General features: G+C 41.2%; 1 protein-coding gene across 1 annotated transcript in view; it reads right to left on the bottom strand.

Moving 5' to 3' along the window:
• Positions 1 to 220: 220 nt before the first annotated feature.
• Positions 221 to 14,966, bottom strand: part of me3 (malic enzyme 3) — an 88,522-nt gene continuing 73,776 nt past the window's right edge. Inside the window, exons 12-15 of the mRNA XM_033022464.1 lie at positions 12,639 to 12,781; positions 11,344 to 11,517; positions 6,210 to 6,308; positions 221 to 1,672 (exon numbers count right to left, since the gene is read on the bottom strand). Of these exons, the coding sequence (XP_032878355.1) occupies positions 1,511 to 1,672; positions 6,210 to 6,308; positions 11,344 to 11,517; positions 12,639 to 12,781 (578 nt within the window). The 3' untranslated portion in view covers positions 221 to 1,510. The remainder of the gene's footprint in view (positions 1,673 to 6,209; positions 6,309 to 11,343; positions 11,518 to 12,638; positions 12,782 to 14,966) is intronic.

Here is a 14,966-nt window from a genome sequence, read left to right as displayed (position 1 = left end):
AATCACTACATCCAAGAGATATTTGGGCAGATACTTGATTAGGCAAGGCATAGAATCAGTGGACAACTGGCATCAATGTAGGTGTGAAAAGGATCAGTATGGACACAGAGGCTGAAGGGCCTTTTGTGCTGTAAAATGCCATGGCTCAAGCAGTAGAGATTGTTCAGATTATTATGCCTCCAATGCAATGCCTGTGTGTTAGTCAAAATAATAGAAGAGCTTTGGATCCACAGACCACTTGTTTATTAAGTATTTTAAAAATCTTACAAAGTACATCCTCTAGTTTCTAGCTTTTTATTTAACTTACAACAGTACAATGGAGACTTCCACAAGAGCAGAAACATCTTAAAGGCAGTATGGGTATCTTGATTGACAAGGCAAGACTTCCAAAAAAGAAATTTACCATGCAAAAAATATAATTAAATTACATATTGTCTTCAGCTACTGTTCACTAGTACATGGATTGGTTCGGATGTGTACTCCACACCTAACAAGCAGAAAGGTGCGGTAACTATTCATCAACAGCAGTTGGCTAAACACATACTTGCGTTTTGAGATTCCTTTTAAAAAGTTATTTCATCAGGGTGCAGGAAAAGGAACTATCTTATTTTTAAGATATCAGCATCTGGCACGCGGGTTGGAAACTTAATTCAGTGGACACTGAATTAAGTTTGTTCCACCCTTTGGACCCAATTTCTAAAACAAAATAGTCCCACTATTCATGTAGGTTCGAATTTCTCCACAAAAGATATATTCATGGCATGATGAAGGCAATCAATTTGAAAGCTAAAACTGACAGAAAGTGAGTCGAATCGGTCTCAAAACACTTCAGGGGAATTTTTAATCTAACATGATTTGATGACTTTTGGCCATCCAAAATAGCTTATGCTACTTGATCCAGTTCCCTGCTTATATTTAAAACCAAAATGGAGTAGTGCAGAGTTTTAACTGGAATTTTGAGAGACTGATATCCATGGACAAACCTATCCTGCTGAAATGGACTCTGAATCCAGGCTTGAGAAAATCCTGTAACCCAAACCAATATAGTGGTGTCATAAATGCGAGGGATAATAGTCATGTTCAGAAAGGGATTTGTTTTGATGTTTTTGTGCAAAAATGCTTTTAACGCCATAGTGTCTTTGTTAGACCATACTGTTCAGTGAACCCTGAACCTCGAGGCAGTTCAACGTCTGTTTTGATCTTCATAATTGTAATTATCTGTTCAAATGGCAAGCAAAGTCAAACTGATAAAAAATGAAAGGCTATATAATTCCTGCAAGAAAGGAGTAATAAACACATAACAGATTGCTGTGCACCTGTTCACGAAGAATAGTATTTGTTGCTTTGAAATTAATAAAGGAGGAGAGATTGCTTTGAACAAGAAAAGTTGTTTTTTTAAGCGATACAATAGTCGCACCCAGAGGAAGCATACTTGGATGTGCTTTAGTTACCAGGAAGAAACAACTTAGTGGCCTTCCAACAGCTTGATGGACTTGAATGGCACAAGTAATTACACCTTCTGGATTTCCATTGCATCTTTAGGCCATTCATAGCTATCAAATGCAAAGGAATCATAATCTGGGCTGTACATTTGAGCATGAAGAAATGCTTCTTTGTCCTTGGGCTCAGGGTACCAGGCAGCAAGGTTGTTTTTATAGGCGTATTCCACAATCTGAAAAGGAAAAAGAGAGAATCTTTCAGACTGCCAGACTGCTATCACAAAATTTGATTTTTCATTCATGCTAAAGGTTTTCAAATGTTTTCCTTTGAAATAAATACTTTGCACAGGGTTAATATCATTTGCTACGGTATTAAGTTGTGATGTTATTTCATGATTTTCAAACCACTAAGATGCTTTTTATTGCAATGACTGATAAATTATCCAAAAGATGTAAATCATTCTACTCTTACAAGCTCAGTGTATGAAGAATCTCTTGGGAAAGGGATGATCATTTTGGTTGACATGCCTAATGGTAAGTGCCTGAATAGGACAGAGAAACTTCTCTTCCCACTTATCACTCCCCTCCACTGTTGCTCACTTTTTAAAAGCAGAATGGGAAACATACAAGGCTGAGGGGGGAAAAAAACACACGAGGGAAGTATACAGTAAATGCCAGGACTCTTCATAGCATTGTTGTAGTGGGATTTCAGGATGCAAGTTTATATTCCCTGCAAGTGGTAATAATGGCATACAGCATTCTTGCCTTCAATAAGTGGGGAATTAAGTATAAACGTTGGGAATGTGTATGGCAGTTATACAAAACCTGGTTACACCACATTTGGAGTATCATTGCATGCAATAAGGTATTTTAAACAAAATTCAGCTCGTGTGCAAAATACAAAGAATCAATAATTTAGAAATTGTTTTATCTTTTTAGGAACAAACCATTGAAAATGTGTTTTTTATCCAGAGTATAGTTTGTTTAGTTTATTGTCACGTGTACTGAGATACAGTTAAAAGCTTTCGTTGCGGCTATCCAGTCAGCAGAGAGACAATACATCATTACAATCGAGGCATTTACAGTGTTGGAGAATAAAGTTTAGTGCAAGGTAAAGCCAGTAAAGTGGGATCAAGGATAGTCAGAGGGTCACCAAAGAGGTAGATTGTAGTTCAGGACTGCTCTCTGGTTGTGGTTGGATGATTCGGTCAGCTGATAACAGCTGGGATTTTGCCATAATTTGAGGTGGCTCGGGTAATAGCCTGGAGATTATCACTTGTTGTTGTTTTTCAATTCTGTTCCAAGCTGCTGATAAAATCACAGCAAAATATCCCTTCCTAGTCCGATCTCTATCATTAGTGCCTATGTGAACGATGACTCCTGGACCTCCACTCCCCGTTCCAAATTCCTGTCCAACCCAGGAAAAGTATTCTTCACCTTGATCAAGCAGGCAACAGAGTCTTTGACACCCAGACTCTGCAGTAGAGAACAGTGCGTGTTCCCCTACTATGCTGTTTCTCTCTCTCGAGTCAAATGCCACCTTTTGCAATTATGCTATGGACAGTTAGTGCAGCCTGCCAGTCCCCACCCGTTGATAAATATGGAGCAAGAAGTTCCTACCGGTTCAATAGACAATAGGTGCAGGAGTAGGCCATTCGGCCCTTTGAGCCAGCACCGCCATTCAATGTGATCATGGCTGATCATCTACAATCAGTACCCCGTTCCTGCCTTCTCCCCATCTCCCTTGACTCCGCTATACATAGATACATAGAAAATAGGTGCAGGAGTAGGCCATTCGGCCCTTCGAGCCTGCACCACCATTCAATATGATCATGGCTGATCATCCAACTCAGTATCCCGTACCTGCCTTCTCTCCAGATCCCCTGATCCCTTTAGCCACAAGGGCCACATCTAACTCCCTCTGAAATATAGCCAATGAACTGGCCTCCTACCCTCTGTGGCAGAGAGTTCCAGAGATTCACCACTCTCCGTGTGAAAAATGTTTTTCTCATCTCGGTCTTAAAGGATTTCCCCCTTATCCTTAAGCTGTGACCCCTTGTCCTGGACTTCCCCAACATCGGGAACAATCTTCCTGCATCTAGCCTGTCCAACCCCTTAAGAGTTTTGTACGTTTCTATAAGACCCCCCCTCAATCTCCTAAATTCTAGCGATTATAAGCCGAGTCTATCCAGTCTTTCTTCATATGAAAGTCCTGACATCCCAGGAATCAGTCTGGTGAACCTTCTCTGCACTCCCTCTATGGCAATAATGTCCTTCCTCAGATTTGGAGACGGAAACTGTACGCAATACTCCAGGTGTGCTTACCAAGACCCTGTACAACTGCAGTAGAACCTCCTTGCTCCTATACTCAAATCCTTTTGCTATGAAAGCTAACATACCATTTGCTTTCTTCACTGCCTGCTGCACCTGCATGCCTACTTTCAATGACTGGTGTACCATGACACCCAGGTCTCGTTGCATCTCCCCTTTTCCTAATCGGCCACCATTTAGATAATAGTCTGCTTTCCTGTTTTTGCCACCAAAGTGGATAACCTCACATTTATCCACATTATACTGCATCTGCCAAACATTTGCCCACTCACCCAGCCTATCCAAGTCGCCTTGCAGTCTCCTAGCATCCTCCTCACAGCTAACACTGTCCCCCCAGCTTAGTGTCATCCGCAAACTTGGAGATGTTGCCTTAAATTCCCCCATCCAGATCATTAATATATATTGTAAATAGCTGGGGTCCCAGCACTGAGCCTTGCGGTACCCCACTAGTCACTGCCTGCCATTGTGAAAAGGACCCGTTTACTCCTACTCTTTGCTTCCTGTTTGCCAGCCAGTTCTCTATCCACATCAATACTGAACCCCCAATACCGTGTGCTTTAAGTTTGTATACTAATCTCTTATGTGGGACCTTGTCGAAAGCCTTCTGAAAGTCTAGATACAACACATCCACTGGTTCTCCCCTATCCACTCTACTAGTTACATCCTCGAAAAATTCTATAAGATTCGTCAGACATGATTTACCTTTTGTAAATCCATGCTGACTTTGTCCAATGATTTCACCACTTTTCAAATGTGCTGCTATCCCATCTTTAATAACTGACTCTAGCAGTTTCCCCACTACTGATGTTAGATTAACTGGTCTGTAATTCCCCGTTTTCTCTCTCCCTCCCTTCTTAAAAAGTGGGGTTACGTTAGCTACCCTCCAATCCTCAGGAACTACTCCAGAATCTAAAGAGTTTTGAAAAATTGGATGAGTTGAACATGCAGAAACCTATTAATGATTATGATATAGTTGGGATCACAGAGACATGGCTCCAGGGTGACCAAGGCTGGGAGCTGAACATCCAGGGATATTCAATATTCAGGAGGGATAGACAGAAAGGAAAAGGAGGTGGGGTAGCGTTGCTGGTTAGAGAGGAGATTAACGCAATGGAAAGGAAGAACATTAGCTTAGAGGATGTGGAATCGGTATGGGTAGAGCTGCGAAACACTAAGGGGCAGAAAACGCTAGTGGGTGTTGTGTACAAGCCACCTAACAGTAGTAGTGAAGTTGGGGATGGCATTAAACAGGAAATTAGAAATGCGTGTAACAAAGGTAAAACAGTTATAATGGGTGACTTCAATCTACATATAGATTGAGTGAATCAAATTGGCAGGCGTGCTGAAGAAGAGGATTTCTTGGAATGTATGCGGGATAGTTTTCTAAACCAACATGTAGAGGAACCAACGAGAGAGCAGGCTATTCTAGACTGGGTATTGAGTAATGAGGAAGGGTTAGTTAGCAGTCATGTTAGCTATCTTTAAGAGCTCTGTCTAGCTCTCTCTTGAAAGCACCCAGAGAACCGGCCTCCACTGCCCTCGGAAGCAGAGAATTCCACAGATTCACAACTCTCTCGTGTCAGTTCTAAATGGCGTACCCCTTATTCTTAAATTGTGGCCCCTGGTTCTGGACTCCCCAATATCAGGAATATGTTTCCTGCTCCTAGTGTGTCCAAACCCTTAATAATCTTGTGTTTCAATAAGATACCCTCTCATCCTTCTAAATTCCAGAGTATCCAAGCCCAGCCGCTCCATTCTATCAACATATGACAGTCCCGCCGTCCTAGGAATTAACCTGGTGAACTTATGCTGCACTCCCTCAATAGCATGAATGTCCTTCCTCAAATTGAGAGACCAAAACTGCAAAATATACAACAAGAATAGTGACAGATATCTTCTCAAACTCTTTAATTTGCCCCTTTTGCAATTATACTCTTCCGCCCTTGACCTGATCAAATTTGTGGTAATTTATCAGAGGTGTAACTGTCTCCCAGAACAGTGTTCAGGTAACACTTTCCCTGTCCCTGATGTGTCAGTGCCTGAAGCTGAGACTTTAGCTGAATGGTGAGCTGTAGTTCCGCCAACAGCCAACATTGCTGCAGATGCGATCACCATGAACTATAATGTTGCACCTGTTACCAGGTGTTGAAGCTACAGCACATCTACCCAACCTTCCGTCTTCCATTTAATTAGTTTGAGTTTAATTATTGGTTACAAGCATTCCTTAACTACACTAAGATATCCCAAGTTAAATATCTTGGTCAATCAGAAGATGGAAAGATATACCTGGGAAGAATTATCCACCGATACAGAAAATAGACAAACCAGGATTATTTGTCCCCAAAGCTCAGCCAACTGTTCTTCTGTTCTCTCATACAATACAGCTCTTTGCATGTGCAGAATTTAATTTTTGATAACCGGATAAAAATATTTCCATACCTTTGTAGCAATCTTGAATGAAACATCTCTTATGGTGCTAAGTGGTGGGTACATGCGTCCTTCTGCTAGATGCTTTTCTGTCACCGTTTCAGCTATGACCTGAAAAAGAAATAAGAAATAAACCTCAATCAGCACAATTGTATGCACACAGCGTAGGAATTATGCCTGCACATCACAGTCATCCTGGTGGTGTATTATCACCATTTGTTTATTCATTACTCTTTTGTAAAATATAATTAATTGCAACTCTTTTCAAAAGCTTTATTTCAGGATTCATTTTACTTTAATACAAAGAATTTATGGAGCGAGCCTGTGTTTTTAACTAACTCGATTTTAATAGAAGTATGTTGCAATTGGTGCCTGATGGTGAGCAGTTGTGCACTCTTTCCTTTACTAAGAGCCTGTGCAGGTTCCTATTGAAGAGATTCAATGCACTCGACTCGGCTTTTGAGTGGTCAATGAGTGACATTGGTTCACCTATCCTGTAATCAATTTGGAGGATTATGCAGACAGTATTGGTGATAAAGAACTTAATGCTAGGTTTGAAGCCTTGGCATTTTTCTTGGATTTGTCAAACAATAAAGCTAATACATTGTATTTCTTGATTAATGAAAACCACATTGTGAGTATGGAAGCAGTTCTTCAACTGGGAGGAAGTAGTAGAGGAGAATTTAGATGATGTCTACTTCAGTAGCAGTTAAAATGAAGATGCTTTTAATTACTGCAATCTTTTTAGTTTAGTTACTAAACTGGTATCTTTACTTGAAGTTGGTCATGATTAATGTGTGAGGCTTCCCTGCATGGATTTGTCTTCCCATGAGGGTGGTGGGGATACTCTACTACACTTCAGTACTATTGCATGAATCTTCTCTGCTTTGAATGCCTTGCTAGCTTTTTACTATGTTTGGTGTAGTTGGATGGAAGCCAATATTGTGTGGTGTGGAGTTACGGTCACATCCTGGCACAGCTGGTAGATTTGATGCCTCATAGCTCCAGTGGGTTTGATCCTGACTTGGTGCTGCTGTGTGGAGTTTGCATGGTTTCCCTGTGACTGAGTGGGTTGCCTCTGGGAGTTCTGAATTTGTAACACTTCCAAAATATACGGTTGGTAAGTTAGCTGACTGCTTCAAATTGTCTCTGGTGAATGTAGGTGGATACATATCTAGTGGGGGAGGGATGATTAAAATGTAGGGAAAAAATGGAACTCGTGTAAATCAGTGGTTGATGGGCAATGGGGAGTCTGTCAGCTTTGGGCCTGTTTCTGTGCCTTTTTGCTCAATGACTATTGACATGGATCAAAGTTGGCACTGCAGTGCACGGCATAATCCCTGATGAGCATTCTTGGTTCTCAATGGATGAAGTAGTGCCAGTGGATGTAGTGTATCTAGACTTTCAGAAAGCCTTTGATAAGGTCCCGCACGGGAGACTGGTGACTAAAATTAGAGCACATGGTATTGGGGGTAGGGTGTTAACATGGATAGAAAATTGGTTGGCAGACCAGAAGCAAAGAGTAGGAGTGAATGGGTCCTTTTCAGAATGGCAGACAGTGACGAGTGGAGTGTCGCAAGGCTCGGTGTTGGGGCCGCAACTGTTTACCATATATATTAATGATTTGGAAGAGGGAATTAGGGGCAACACTAGCAAGTTTGCGGATGACACAAAGCTGGGTGGCAGTGTGAACTGTGAAGAGGATATTAGGAGGTTGCAGGGTAAGTAAGTAAGTAAGTAAACTTTATTTATATAGCGCATTTTAAGCCAATTTGCATTGACCCCAAAGCGCTTTACATAATTTAAATAATAATAAGTTCCATTGCAAACCATAGAAAAAGGTTTAAAAAAAAAAAAAAAAAAAAAAAAAGAATAAAAATGGACACAACATATTACAGAGTTCAACACAAACATCCCCCCACAGCAGAATCAAAACATTTCCACTGCGGGGAAAAGGCACCAGAAAGTTAAGTCCTCTTCCTCTGTGAAACATCCCGAGGTCAGGGCCCATCTGTGGCCGTGCAGCCAGTCTGATGATTTTCAGGGCCCTCTTGCCGTAAAGATGAAACATCGGCGTCGGGTGAAACATTCCTCAGCGGCTTGGACAGGTTCAGTGAGTGGGCAGATGCAGTGTGAGGTTATCCAATTTGGCGGCAAAAACAAGGGGACAGATTATTATCTCAATGGGGTTAGGTTACGTAAGGGGGAGGTGCAGCGAGACCTGGGCGTCCTTGTACACTGGTCACTGAAAGTTGGCTTACAGGTCCAGCAGGCAGTGAAGAAAGCTAATGGAATGTTGGCCTTCATAACAAGAGGATTTCAGTATAGGAGTAAAGATGTTCTTCTGCAGTTGTATAGGGCTCTGGTGAGACCACATCTGGAGTATTGTGTACAGTTTTGGTCTACTAATTTGAGGATGGACATCCTTGTGATTGAGGCAGTGCAGCGTAGGTTCACTAGATTGATCCCTGGGATGGCGGGACTGTCATATGAGGAAAGATTGAAAAGACTAGGCTTGTATTCACTGGAGTTTAGAAGGATGAGGGGGATCTTATAGAAACATATAAAATTATAAAAGGACTGGACAAGCTAGATGCAGGAAAAATGTTCCCAATGTTGGACGAGTCCAGAACCAGGGGCCACAGTCTTAAAATAAAGGCGAGGTCATTTAAGACTGAGGTGAGAAAAAACTTTTTCACCCAGAGAGTTGTGAATTTATGGAATTCCCTGCCACAGAGGGCAGTGGAGGCCAGGTCACTGGATGGATTTAAGAGAGAGTTAGATAGAGCTCTAGTGGAGTCAAGGGATATGGGGAGAAGGCAGGCACGGGTTATTGATAGGGGCCGATCAGCCATGATCACAATGAATGGCGGTGCTGGCTCTAAGGGCCTCCTCCTGCACCTATTTTTCTATGTTTCTAATAGGACAAACCTATTGATGTGCAAAGTGCTGAGGAATCCACACATGCTGTGTTTATCAGCATTTCTGGATCTTCAGAGCACTTTCTACCCAACATCAATACTTAAGATCAGGATTTTATTTTTGATTGGCCCTCAGCCTTTACATATCTTTCATCTCTTTTTACCCCGCAAGACAAGATGCTGTTTCGGGCCCAAGAATGTCTTGTATTTACCAGTAATCAATTCCTGTGGTGAAAAATCAGATGCTGGAAATCTAAAATCAATATAAAATGCTGGAAACACACCTCATGTTAGACAGCATATGTGGGAAGAGAAATAGAGACACCCTTTTTGGTAGAAGACCTAGCCTAAGACATGGATGCTGTGAGAATAAGAGGCAGAGTGTGAGGGTGGGGTGGATTAGTCAAAAGGAATCTCTCCAAGGTGATCCCTGGGGCTAAACTGTGAACAAGATCTTCTGGTTGATAATACAAGTGTATTCTGATAGGTCAAGCACTGTGGGTACTCCATTGGTCTTGTAGTCTAAATTATCTGAGATTACATTTGAATAGAGCCATCTTTATAGGGCCTATAAGAGTCCATGCACCTTTTTAGTGCAGGTTTTTTTTTTCCACCATTGTCTGTTGGGAGCCTGGTTGATGGAGATAACAGACTGGATTAGGCAGTGGTTGGCTGGTTCCACCATTGTCATGATGTAGAAAGCCCTGTAGTCCCTTGCTTGAGAATGATGGCATTTAACAATGGCCAATTCTTGCATCAAAGGCAATGCCATGAGACCTTGTAGTTATTGCTCCAAAAGAACAGGACTTGGTTGACAAACCCTTATTCACGTATTTTTGCAGGAGGCAGGCATGAGCTTTCCTTATTGCCTTTCCAGAGGAGTGCACTCTTTCTGATTAAGTGTGGTCAGGGAATATCACGTTTGGAGTAGAATTTCTCTACTCTTGTCTGATGCATCTGGGGTTGGAGTATAAGCACACTGAAGCTCCAGCTCCTGTTTAGAATGTGCTGAAGAGAATGCAGGCAATTGCTTATTCCACAGGAACGTTGCTGAGGCTCACTCTTCAAGATGAAACATGGCCTATGGAGATGATATAATGTTTCCAATTTTCCCTTTCTAGATGAACATCTAAATGCTATTTTGTCCTGACACTGGGGCAAATCCTGCACACCATGTAGCTAGGCAGACAATGTCACTGCTATTGCCTCTGAGTTCCTGGGCTATGGTAGTGGAGCTATGTACAGGCTTACCTCTGTTGGGGTTGTCCCCATGGATCGTCAAGTTCACACTGCGGAATGCAAGATAGCTGTGGGTGCATCCTTTAATGTGGGCTTGTTCCAAAACTGATATGCAATCATCATTCCATAGATCAATGTCTTGACCACATACCAAAAGAATGGCTAACATGAAAAGGCTCAAATATGATTGTCAACTGGCAATGCCCAATTGATTTTCTAGAGTGGAAACATTACGACGTTTTTTTCCCACTCAAAATAAATCACTCTTGCATGCATTGCACCACAGAGAGCATATTAACGTATGGCATCTCTGTGTGGTATCTCAGCTGCACGGAGGCGGAGAGGAGAGCTCTTCAGCGCGTCGTCCACAGAGCGCAGAAGATTATTGGGATACAGCTACCAGCCTTGGAGCGCATCTACCACACACGGTGCCTCAGGAAGGTCGTCAGCATCCATAAAGACTCCTCACACCCTTGTAATGGACTGTTCGAACTACTTCCATCCAGCAGACGTTATAAGGCCTTCTACGCCTGAACCTCCAGACTCGGGAACAGCTTCATTCCCAGAGCTATAGCGGCTCTGAACCGGCCCTGCTGAGTGTCCCCACCCCCCATGGACTGTCTCCCTCGGATGGTCACGGCGCACAGACACATCTGCACTTTAGTCTGTTTGAACTGTTTTGACTATTTTACTGTTCTTTTTACAATCCATTTTCTCGGGGTATCTAAATCTAAATGTTATTAGTTATTTATGTTATGACATCGGATGGAAGCTGCATGCCAAATCTCGTTGCATGTATGTGCAATGACAAGATATTATTATTATTATTATTATTAGTAGATAAAGATTACACAACTGAATTTCTAAGCTGACAGCCTTTTGGTTTGCTACTTATCTGTATTTACAAAGAAACATATTTATGCTTATAGACTTGAATATTAACACGATACAATGATTGAACTAACCAAGAACTTACTGATACATACCTCAGCTGAAATTAGGAAGATGTCATCGTTTATATGTCGTACTCCACATGCGATAGCTCCAAGCGCAACTCCAGGGAAAACATAGGCATTGTTACCCTGACCTGGGACAAAGGTACGGCCATCAGCAAAAGTTACAGGGTCAAAGGGACTGCCACTAGCAAATATTCCACGGCCCTGCAAAGTTCAAACAAACTCATTAATTACCGATAATCAGCATACCAAATAATGTGTGCAACCATGTGGTATTGCCAAATATCTTGTCAATTAACATAACACAAACAGAACATAGTTATAAAATTGTGAATTTATGACAACAGAACATCAAACAGACAATGTTATCTTTGAATCTGATATAAATATCCACATTATCTATTACCTGTTGTTACTGTTTTGGTAAGATCGCAAGGCCAGGTATAAGTGGCTGGAGGGAGTCAGGCTTAAGAAACGATTTCATCAAATTAAACCCAAGGCTTTTGGCACATTAAACTATTGTCAGGTAGGGAATTGAATAATATAAATTGGGATGTAATGTTATAGTTGTACAAGACATTGGTTGTCTGCATTTGGAGTTTTATATTAAGTTTTGGTCACATTGCCATTAAGCTGGAAAGGGTGCAGAGAACATTTACTAGGATGTTGCCAGGACTTGATCTGCAGAGAGAGGTTGGGCAGACTACAACCTTGCTCCTTGAAGCAATAGGAGGTTGGGATGGGGGGGGGGGGGGTGACCTGATAGAGGTGTATAAAATCACGAAGGAGATTGGGTAAATGCAGAGTGTCTTTTTCCCCCAGGATAAGGGAATTGAGACCTAGAGAACGTGGGTGTATGGTGATAAGGAAAAGATTTAATAGGAACCTCAGAGGCAACCTTTCTCACACAGAGTGGCGAGTATGTAGAACGATCTACCAGAGGAAGTAGTTGAGGCAGGTACATTAATGTGGTCTAAAATACATTCCGATATGTATATGAACAGGAAATCTTTACAGGAAAGTGGAACAATGCTGACAAATGGTACTAGCTTCAATAGGGGGCATCTTGGTCAGCATGAACGAGTTGGGCCCAAGGGATCGTTTTCATTCTGTATGACTTCAAATAGGATTGACAATAATGGAGATGGAGACTGGAGAGACTATAAAATGTTTAAGGTAATTCTAAGATCTGTAATTTTTCCTCTGGAATACATCACTTGGAATAAATCCAAACTTAATGTACCCCACAAATAATATTACTCATCGATTGCTTTTTTAAAAAAAAAAACGTAATTATTGAAATCTTGAGCAACGTAGATTCTTACATCAGTTAGGCGATAGCACTGTTCTGCTGTGCACTCTGATTTGCTAGTAGGATTACTTAAAGCAAATATAATTGGATGTTTATTGAATGATGCCATGTCCTTTAATATCTGCTCGGTAAATGCTCCTCCAATGGCTGCTACTCCTGGAAAAATACAATTTAAGAATGGTACTTATTTAGTCCCAACTGTTCTGGTATTGTAGTATTTGTAGAAATAAACACATCCATTTTTCCCCTCTAAATTTCCCCCAATAGTCTGGATAGTTTCTGTGTTGTACTGATGAAGATAAAATCAGAAAATTACCAGAAAAGTAATGGAATTGGGTCATTAATAAACTGTTACCAATGTTTTTCAAGAGTGTTAAAACGACCTACATGCTTCATACCTCTGCCATTTCCTTACTTTAGTTTATTGTCACGTGTACAGAGGTACAGTGGAAAGCTTTTGTTGTCCTCAGCAGACTTGGTAGCGCAACGCTAGTTGCTGCCTTACAGCGCCAGAGACCCGGGTTAGATCCCGACCATGGGTGCTTGTCTGTTTGGAGTTTGTCAGTTCACCCTGCGATCATGTGGGTTTTCTCCGGGATCCTCCCACACTCCAAAGACGTACAGGTTTGTAGGTTACTTGACGATATAATTGTAAATGTGTAGGAAGTAAATTGTCCCCAGTGGGCAAGTGTGTGGGGATTACTGGTTGGTGAGGACTCTGTGGACTGAAAGGGGTGTTTCCGTGCTGCATCTCTAATCTAAACCAAACAATAGTAATGGCATCTCTGCTGACCTGGGTGGCCTGTATCTGCAAATGAGGATGACGTGAAAGTGTAGAAAACGGTACAATTGCAAATAAAGGGTGTGATGTTGGAAACATAGTGGGAGGAAAGGCTAATGGTACACAGAAGACATCTCCCCTGAAGAAGGAATGCATTAATTGTACCGTGAGGTCGCAAGTGGTCCCAAGTCGCTATAGTTAACAGTTCACATAATCCTCAATTTGTACAGGGTCTAAGGACAAGCAGGTTGTATCGAAATTATCTTATAGTGGATAACTTAACTCATACAGAGAAGAACGTTGTGAATCAGATGAAGTTCACTGATTTCAGATTGATGTGCAGTTTGTCAAACTGAATTAATTGTGAATAGGAAATACAAGCAAACAGTACAAAAGATGCCCAGAATCATGTCTTATGCACAACATATGCATTCAATTCTAATTTGTAGGTTTTTGCATTTCATGACTTCATTGCAATTAAACAAAACTGATAGCCAATACCTTTTCTGGACCAGGGACTTGAGGGGGAAAAAAAGTCATTTTGTCTGACAATAAGGAGTTAGCTATTCAGAGGCTTCCTTTATTTTGTTCCTTCAAGTGCTGAAATTCACAACTTTTAAGTGAACTCAATGAAAAAGAAATGTATGTAGATTTGTGTCCAGCTAGTGTGCGTACGATTTAAAAAAATGTGTTTCAGTTTGCTTCGACTGAAATTGTATCACATTGATCCTTTGGTAGGGAATGAAGAATCAAAGTAAGAGTTCCTTGTCCATTTTATAAGGCCTGAAGATAGAAAGTGTTGATTTGTCAGGATTTAGCTGCTTCTTCCTAAGTACTAATCAAATTCAATTATCAAAGCTGTAAATTCAAACCTGGGTACACTGAATCTTTGCAAATTTCTCATCTTCCTTACAACTCAAAACGGTACTATAACGGTACATTAGCTGTAACTTCCAACCATGTAAATAAAACAAAATCTAAGCAGAATAATGCAGCTTCTTAACTTATCACTGCTCTGAGTGAACAATCCTCTGGGCAAATACATTTGTTCGAAGTTTAATAATTCTAAGGATATTGGAATATTATGCGAGTTCTGCCAATGTCAGCTCCTTTGCATGCAATTCATCTGCAAGTCGGAACTTCCCTGTGCCTCTCTCATTGTTGAATAGAGTACAGGCCAATTTCAGGAATCAGTATCTAATACAAGTTCTTATTTAATGCCCAGCATAATTTGGAAAGATGAGTAAATTCCTGAGCAGCTTTTCTTCAATGAGTGGTCATCAATAAATCCAGAATCTATTTCTGCTTCTTTTAACAACCACATGCATTATCTTTATTTAATGCCCATCACATTAGCGGTTAACATAGAACAAAGAATAGTATAGCACAGGAACAGGCCCTTCAGCCCACAGTGTCTGTGCTGACTGTGATGCACATCTGCCTGCATGTGGCCTACAGCCTTCAACTCCCTGCCTGCTTGTATTTCTAAATGCCACAAATATCTGTTTCCACCAATTAAAAAACACCATACTTCGAATTTCCTTTAAACGTCTCCCCTCT

This window comes from Amblyraja radiata, chromosome 6 (assembly GCF_010909765.2).
Source record: "Amblyraja radiata isolate CabotCenter1 chromosome 6, sAmbRad1.1.pri, whole genome shotgun sequence".
Lineage (NCBI taxonomy): Eukaryota > Metazoa > Chordata > Chondrichthyes > Rajiformes > Rajidae > Amblyraja > Amblyraja radiata.
This window is presented reverse-complemented; position numbering and strand designations above follow the sequence as displayed.